Source organism: Montipora foliosa, chromosome 1 (genome assembly GCF_036669935.1).
Source record: "Montipora foliosa isolate CH-2021 chromosome 1, ASM3666993v2, whole genome shotgun sequence".
In the NCBI taxonomy this organism is placed as follows: domain Eukaryota; kingdom Metazoa; phylum Cnidaria; class Anthozoa; order Scleractinia; family Acroporidae; genus Montipora; species Montipora foliosa.
In genome coordinates, this window is record NC_090869.1 from 24,967,360 (window position 1) to 24,975,940 (window position 8,581).

Sequence of the window (8,581 nt, forward strand, 5' to 3'; positions counted from 1 at the left end):
CTAGAAATAACAATTGATTGTGACGTCAACGAGCCATGTTGCCCATGCCCCGAATCTGACATACACAAAAGTAGAGATTTCCCTCGCATCAATGTTAACGTATACATAACAACACAGACCGTCTCAAAAGGCGCGCTGACTCGCTAAGGCTCGCCAGCTAAAAAAGGGAACCAAAGTCTTATTTCGCGTAAAAAGAACTAAATTAGCGTCAGGGATTAACTTGTACATCCAAATACAATTTTGTAATTGTTAGCCTTTCCTTAACGCTTTTTTTGTTTTCGTTTCTTTAGAAAGCGCTATACAACCGCAACACAAAAAGGGCTCAACTCCACTCGGAAGGTTGCAATCCCTCCCTCTTAGCCTGTACGTTATCGGTATACACTGGCTGATTACCCCGGTCAAAACGAATGCAGCCACAGGGGACGAGATGAGGTTGGTTGGTTACAAGGAATGGGGCGCGCGCGTTAACTTTCATTGTGACATCAACTGATCATTTTCCTCGATATTCTCCACAAGGTGAACGTGCCATCTCTCGCACGAACAACAAATTCGCGCCATGGCTTCGAGACTTGTAGTTAACACTGTTGGACTACTGATACTCGTGATTTTATTAGGCTGTATTGCTGATTTGGAAGGCAAGTTTTTCAGATTCAGTTCCTCTGCTATTTTAAGAAAGTTATCAGTGTCCATTCGTTTTTAAGACTTTATTTCTCTCGGAGAGCTTGCTGGAAAACAAACATGCTTTGAGTTAGTGGTTTTCAATTCTAAAGTCTGTAAAGTACTACTGCAGCTATCATGCGACGGATCCCCTAAGTGAGGAAATCTTCTAAATTTCTCTTTGGGATTGGACGAAAATCAGCTGGATTTCTACCCTTTCTTCCAGGCCAACTTTTGCAGTACACATTGCAAGAGTGCCTTTTTACTTGGTACTTTCATGACTGGCAGTACTTGTATGCTGGCAATGCAACTCTTCGAATGTGCCCAGACGTAGAGGAGTAGATGCAATTCTTGTAGCAGCAATAGGTTTGATTTTAAGCTCAGGCTGAGTTGATTTGTTTTTAGCTCCGTCTAAGTTAAATTAATACAACCGTTTTTCTTCTAGATAAGTTATCAAGGGATGTTAAGAACGCGATTGCGCTGGTAACATTCGTTCTTATCCTGGATTCACTTTGTGCCCTTATTAATGAGCTGATTTTGTATCCGGTGAATATTATCCTACGACAAAGGTGAGTTCATGGATACACTAACAACGTATTACGCTGAGCTTCGCAACTGCGCACAACTGTTTGCACTCTTACACATACATACGTGCTTCAACATACACTCATCATCATCATATCTTAAATTTACCCTCGGGTTTTAGAGTAGTTTGACGTATCTATCCAAGTTATCCAAGAAGACTAGCAAGTCTAACCATTTGAAGATGTCATTACAAAGGCAGCACTTTCTGCTCACTTATTTAAAGACCCTGAATCTTGGTCCAGCCGGAGTAGAATTTACGACCCCCCGCATGGCAGCCCGGTACTCAAACAACTAAGCCACCGGTGCGCATATATATATATACCGGTATATAAAGTGTGAAACTTGATTTTCGCAAAACAGTGCTCAATACATAGAAGTAGAGCGAAGTATATATTGAAGAAAAAAACAACTAGTAAAACTACAAGTTCATCCCTACAAGCCTGTTTCGTGGTCGCCCACTCATCAGGTGATTTCCTGATGAGTGGGCGACCACGAAACAGGCTTGTAGGGATGAACTTGCAGTTTTTTACTTGTTGTTTTTTTCTTCAATATATACTGGTACATATATATATATATATATATATATATATATATATATATATATATATATATATAAAAAACTGGTTAAAAATGAAGCCGAAAATGGACAACTTTTGGTTGAAAAACTATAAAAAAATTTAAAATTCTTTAAAACGTTTCGGTCTCTCGACCTTCTTCAGTTACAAAAGAGCCGGTAGAAAAATCTACAACTTAAATAGGGTTTTACAACAATGAATAAAAACCGGTTACATAAGAAATTCAAAGAAAACAATAGGAATCCCCGAAGGGGGCCCCTGAACACTGAAATAACCACAATTAACACTTATAACTATCTAGAGCATACAGTACGTCCGAGAACACTGAAAATTTACTCATCACCAAAGAAGCATACTGGAGTGCGCAGTTGTTTTCCCTTTCACCTTTCGGGTTGAACAAAAGACAAGAATTCCATTCAAAAAATCGTATCCACTATACTTGACTTTAGCGGACTTAGGGCAAGTTGTTGCATATTTCTTAAGGTGTTTTTTAACACTGAATTTTTTTTTTTTTTAAAAAGTCCTTTTGTATGCTCTAGATAGTTATAAGTGTTAATTGTGGTTATTTCAGTGTTCAGGGGCCCCCTTCGGGGATTCCTATTGTTTTCTTTGAATTTCTTATGTAACCGGTTTTTATTCATTGTTGTAAAACCCTATTTAAGTTGTAGATTTTTCTACCGGCTCTTTTGTAACTGAAGAAGGTCGAGAGACCGAAACGTTTTAAAGAATTTTAAATTTTTTTATAGTTTTTCAACCAAAAGTTGTCCATTTTCGGCTTCATTTTTAACCAGTTTTTTATCATCTACCGAATCAGGACTGTGAATCCTTGTGATCCTTTTGGTTGGCATCTTTGTTGGCTCAGGAAGCACTCATAACCGTCTTTATATATATATATATATATATATTCGTTTATCTAGAGTTTTGTCTGCCAAGGAATGGGTGTTTTTCTTAAAAAGGAACCTAGCCTTAACTATTGCATAATCTTATTAATCTTATTCTCGCTGTAAACAATTCAAATTATGAGAAACATGAGGTTAGACGGGGATTCATAGCAATACTTAACGGACACAAATTATGTCTTCGAGATCACTAACAAACAAAATGTTCGCAGTCAATGCCTTTTTGAGACTTATGTTTACTTTAAGCCAAAAATTAAATTGTTACCCGTTTCGATCAATACAATGCACGTATTTTGTTATTTCAAGACTTAAAGCAAAGCTAAGTCAGTTCCACAGAGCTCACGGTTCTTCGGGCTTTCTGCGTGAAAAAACGTGAACCGATGGAATAAACTTGTCCTTGATAGCAAACAGTACATGTTCCTATATGCAGTGATTTGATAATGAGTAACGTCTCTCAAATAGATGTGGTTATCTTTTTTTTTTTTTCATTGAAACGCTCTGGTAAAAGAAAATACATAGAGAACAATCAGAGAGAGTACAGGAACATGTGTGAACAACAATTTCAAACGAATCGCCGAAAGAAGCCTGATTTTTTTGGTACGAATTTACTGACGATTTTCCCAGCCATTTATCGTGATTTATATTCCGGACAATATTATTATGCAGATTTTCATTTATTTGTCACAAACAAGTTATATTCCAAGGAGTTGTATGAAGGTGTTAAGCATGGTATCTTAACTATTTCTTATCTTTGCAGACAAATACAACTAGACAAAGAACTGGCTGAACGTTTGGATGCGATTTACAAGAAGCCGGTGTGGCGACCAAAGAAGAGAAAGAGAAGATGCAAATGGTATGGCTGGTAGCCATGGAACGTTTTAAATCACAACTTTAAATCAATTCCCCTTATTGGACTTTTTAGCTGGTCGCCAATTCATGATTTTCTGAATAATAAAGTCGATATTCTGTTGGCTACGCTTTATCAATTTGATCCCTCTTTCAGAGCCCTTATGGGAGACACCTGGGATATTGCGTCACGCGACACATACCCATCACGCCCAGACAAGCAATACACTGCATCGCTAATTGTGAAATATCAGGTTTGATATTAGACTTCACAGAAATAGCAAATTCGTGCTCTTTTCCTAAACGAGGTGGCATTAGTATGAGCGATTTTGTCACAGATCAATGGGCATGTATGTTCTCCGGAACACTTGATCGCTGATTCCACGAGTTCCGCCTTTTTAACTCCGCTTTCCATCCCATCCGGTTATTCCATGCACCCACGCATGACAGCCGCTCGTTATATACCATAGCCTCTTACGGGTCTACCGTTAAATTAAGCCCCAGAGTCTGGGAAACATAGACATATTTCAAGTAATATTTTGTCCAAAACAAGGAAAAGAGAAAATTGCATCAGCGTTTGAGGAAAAAAGAAGCCCATTTTACAGTTATTCTGCTGAGCAACCGTTGGCTGTAACCAACTGTCAACTGAATCCAAAACGCGCGAATAAAAATTCCCAAAGACCTGCTACCGTCTGACCTTGTAGCTCAGTCGGTAGAGGAGCAGTGATCTAACCCGAAAGTCGTGGTTTCAATTCCTACCCCGGCCAGAGCTTTTCTCTGTCCTTGTGTGGGCCCAATTCCATGGTTTACATGGGTAGAAAATAGCACTTCACATTACCCTTCAAAAGTTAACCGGGTTACGCAAATTAACGCAAAAACAATACATTTTCTTAACCGGGTTAGGTATTTTTAATTCACCTCACTGGGTAGTTAAAGGTGGGTTAACCGGGTTACGTTTTTTAACCCAGCAATTTTAAATTTAAGGAGGCTCGAAAGGGTTTCAACATTTAGAAGACTCCCTGTTTAGATCGAATAACACTACAACACTGTATCACATAACAGCAATGTTATGGTACCATATGAAATACCGATTATTTCAAAACAACATGTGATCATTATCGTGATGTAATAAGTTACCTTGGCAACGCGAAACCCAGCAAAAACACCCTATATTTTGGATTTAATTGCTCATATCTCAAAAACGAACTTGGTGACCCCCCTTTTTTATTGCTGAAAAGTGAAGAGAGGGCCACAAAGAAACTTTTCGCAAAGTTTTAAAAAAATATGTTCAGAGGATTCAGAGCTACCTTAAAAAATCACAAAATCGAGGTGGCTCTGAATCCACCAGACGGAATTTTTATAAACTTTGCACAAAGTTTCATCACGCCCTTCTGATTACTTTTCAGAAATAAAAAATGGGGGTTGTCCAGTTCGTTTTCGAGATATAAGCAACTAAAGACAAAATAAAAGGTGTTTTTACAGGGCTTGCCCATTGCCACGGTGACATATTACATCACAATAATGACTGTATCTTGTTCAGCAATAATTCGTGTTTCACTTGGTACCACAATATTGCCAATACATGATACAACATTGTGGCGCCGATGCTTCTAATAAGAGCGTCACTTGGAAGCATTGAAACTGGTTCGAGCCTCCTTAACCTGGTTAACACGCTAAGTGCCGCTGCAGCCAGTGTGTTAGTCTTTTTCAATGGAATTTTAAAACTTTAAAAAAAATTTTAATTTAGAATTCTCAGTGCAACAGAATTATAAAGAGGAATAATCTGTTATTTTCTGGAAGGTAATTCGCACTCAAGTTATCATCAGTAACAATATCATTATCATTATTAATGTACCTATTATTATCTTCAGGTAAGATGTAGAGCAACTTGACTCCTTTTGGATGCGTACAAAGTATTGTCTGTGCTAAAAATCCCAAGAAATGAGAAGGGAGACCATACTGAGCCTTTCCCTTTTTACAATTTTACTCAATCAACAGGGGACCCCCTAGGGGTCAAAGGGTAACTACTTCAATTTACTTCTTCCTGGTATTCACATAAAAATCATACCATTGTTGTCTAAAAGATCAGTGACACAACAATGGAAATATTGACATCACATAGCCCAAGGTTTCAAAGTTCCATGTTTTGTTTCAAAGTCAGACACAACAGATTCCCAAATTTGTTCACTACACAACACATCCAAAGCTGTCAATGCCATGACCTGAGCTTGCACAACTGCCAGCTCATGAGCTTCTTTCGTCCCTGCTGCCTCAGTAAACTCAGGAGTGTGATTAGCAACAGAAGTTTCAATGTCAAAATACGGATGAATAGAAGGCTTTACGTGGGACACATTACCCATATCTGTTGAGCCAAATGTTGCTTTAGCTTGCTCCTCTCGCGATGGGAAAGTAAGGCCTAGTTCCTCTGCATTTCCTTGGTAAACTTTTGCAAGCTGCTCATTGGTTTCTAAGTTTGAGTAAAATGTTGAATTCCATTCTATATCTACAGTGCAACCTGTTTGAAGAAAGTACAGGAAGAGGTAAGAAATTATCAAGAAAAAAAACACCTTGTTCTATCAGGTTCTAAAATATGGACAAATTTAAAAGCTCTTGAATAGTAACCTGAGACAATAAACAGCATAAAGATTTTAACTTTTGGCAACTTGATTACATCTGTGAAAAGTTACTTCTAGCCATAGTTTAGAAGCAAAATCTCTGAGGCTTCCTCTTTTACCAAACCGGTAACTTCTGCCACAAGTCAGGAAGCCCTTTGTAAAAAAAACTCACCAGTAGCTTGAGCTGCTGACAAAAAACAGCTGTGTACTTTATCACGAAGTTCATTTAGCTCTTCTTCTGTTGGAGCTCTAACGTAATATGCCATGGATGCTTTATCAGGGATGATATTTGGCTTGCTGCCCCCATTGGTTATAATACCATGAAAACGCCATGTTGGCCTCAGCTGCTGACGCAGAACACTCAAAGCATTGTATGCCATAACTGCAGCATCTAATGCATTTATTCCTTCCCAAGGGAATGCTGCAGCATGCGATGACAATCCACTGAATGTAACCTGAACATCTTGCATTGCCAGACAAGTTGGATACACACAGCTAAATGATTTTGGATGAGCCATTAAACAAAAATCAACTTCATCAAAGCAACCATTTTCAATCATTCGGATTTTTCCACCTCCACCTTCTTCTGCTGGTGTGCCAAGTACAATCACTTTCCCCAGATCCTGATTTGATGAATCAATTGCTGCCTTTAAACCTAAAAGAACAAATTAAAAGCAATCTGGATTTCCATTGTGAGAGTACATGCCTTCCCTTCCCCATAAGGATTTTGACTGTGATACTTTGACTAAGGATGAATCAGAGGTTCCACTTTCAGTAATCATTAAAATAATATTAATGCATAAAGTTTCAAAGGAGATCATGATGTTGATGTCAATTCACACCAATTAATCACTGATAGGCTTATTCTATACTGGAAAAGTCACACTGTTAGATATTCAAGAGGTTACATGTAAATTCATCAAACTCCTCCCTTGTTTGTTTGTCAAAGGAACACCTCTTATTCCCTATGCTGGGTTGCTTTTTGTATGCTGCATGGCAATTATTGAGATAAATCTGTTCCTCGACCTCTTATCACCAAATTTTCCCAAAATCAGTTCAGTGTTTGTTTCAAATGGAAGAAAACCCAATTCAGACTAAGTTCTCTTGTGTTTGGGACACTCCAATTATTACCGCTTAACCAATGACGCACAATTATCCTAAATTTTTAATATGTGATTTGTTTTATTTATTTATTTACTACATTAAAAATAAAATATGTGTTCTGGGGTTTAAATAACTTCTGAAATGGCCGTCCATGATAGCCCATCGAAGGCGGCAGTTTGGCAAGTTTATGATAGCATTTTTAGTGAAAATCAAGGCAAACTAGCCAGTGCTGTGAGGCAAAGCAGGCGGCGGTATGCTGCCGGTAACCAGCTTCTATTGAAAGCCCTGTGTGTTTAGCTGATATGGGTACTTATCCCAGTTACTCCGTGCTAACCATTAATGAGTGCAAAGACTTATTGTAAGTACTTTTTTCAGTGCTATTTGGAATAGTTGACCACAATATGCCTGTCATTTTAGTGATTTGAAAACCTTAACTGGATGCCAGTCATTTAGACACTTTCAAAATAGGAACATACATGTTTTAGATGAAGGGCCTTGCCAGGCGATCAAGACGTCTACAATTTTCCACATATGAAATCCTCTATCAATGGGGATTTCCTGACACATGAAAACTAGGCTTAAAAAGATGCCAAAAAAAGCAAAACATGAAATATCGTTGGGAGTACTCTGATTTCGCTGCTGTCTTGATCTCTTCCTTTTATTTTTCCCCTTTGTCTTGCGGTGATGGGTAAGTCGAGGGGGGGGGGGTTCGGATCATAAATATAACGACGTCCCTCTCACGAAAACCTGTTCATAAAAACATTTGTATTACTTACCTAAGGCTGCACCTACTCCCACTTCGGCGATAAGATTATGTCCACAGGCATGTCCTATTCCCGGAAGAGCATCATACTCGCAAATCAAACCAACTATTCTCCTACTACATCCACCACTTGACGCACGAAATGCGGTATCGATGGTGTATTCTCTTGTAACTTCGAAGCCTTTTTCCTCAAAGAATGCTGTTAGCACCTCATGAGCGTACTTTTCCTGATAGCCAAGCTCTGGTGTTTTCCAAATCTTTTGGTTAAGCTGATAAAGTTCTGCTGAATACCTTTCTATTGCTCGAAGAGCCACTTTCTTTAAATTTCGTAAATGTGCCGCCATCTTTTGAATCGGAGACAGAAATTAGTAGGGGGAGGGGTGGAGAGTATAACACAAGTAATGCTGGACGAACGAACTGCGTGTGTTTGGGAGCCTGGAGCAGGCTAGACTAACCCAGTCTGATTCGTGACCATTCTCGTCCCCATCGCCCTTTTCGTTTCTCTTAGTCGGCGGGGCCTTGGCACAAGAGAAACGA

At 38.8% G+C, this 8,581-nt stretch overlaps 1 protein-coding gene across 1 annotated transcript; it reads right to left on the reverse strand.

Annotated features, from left to right (window-relative positions):
• Positions 1–4,459: 4,459 nt before the first annotated feature.
• LOC137976518 (peptidase M20 domain-containing protein 2-like) lies at positions 4,460–8,452 on the reverse strand. Its single transcript, XM_068823894.1, has 3 exons — positions 8,058–8,452; positions 6,350–6,832; positions 4,460–6,077 (listed from the first exon to the last, which is right to left on the reverse strand). The coding sequence occupies exons 1-3, from the start codon at positions 8,386–8,388 to the stop codon at positions 5,677–5,679; spliced, it is 1,215 nt and encodes a 404-aa protein (XP_068679995.1). The 5' UTR covers positions 8,389–8,452; the 3' UTR covers positions 4,460–5,676.
• Positions 8,453–8,581: the final 129 nt, after the last annotated feature.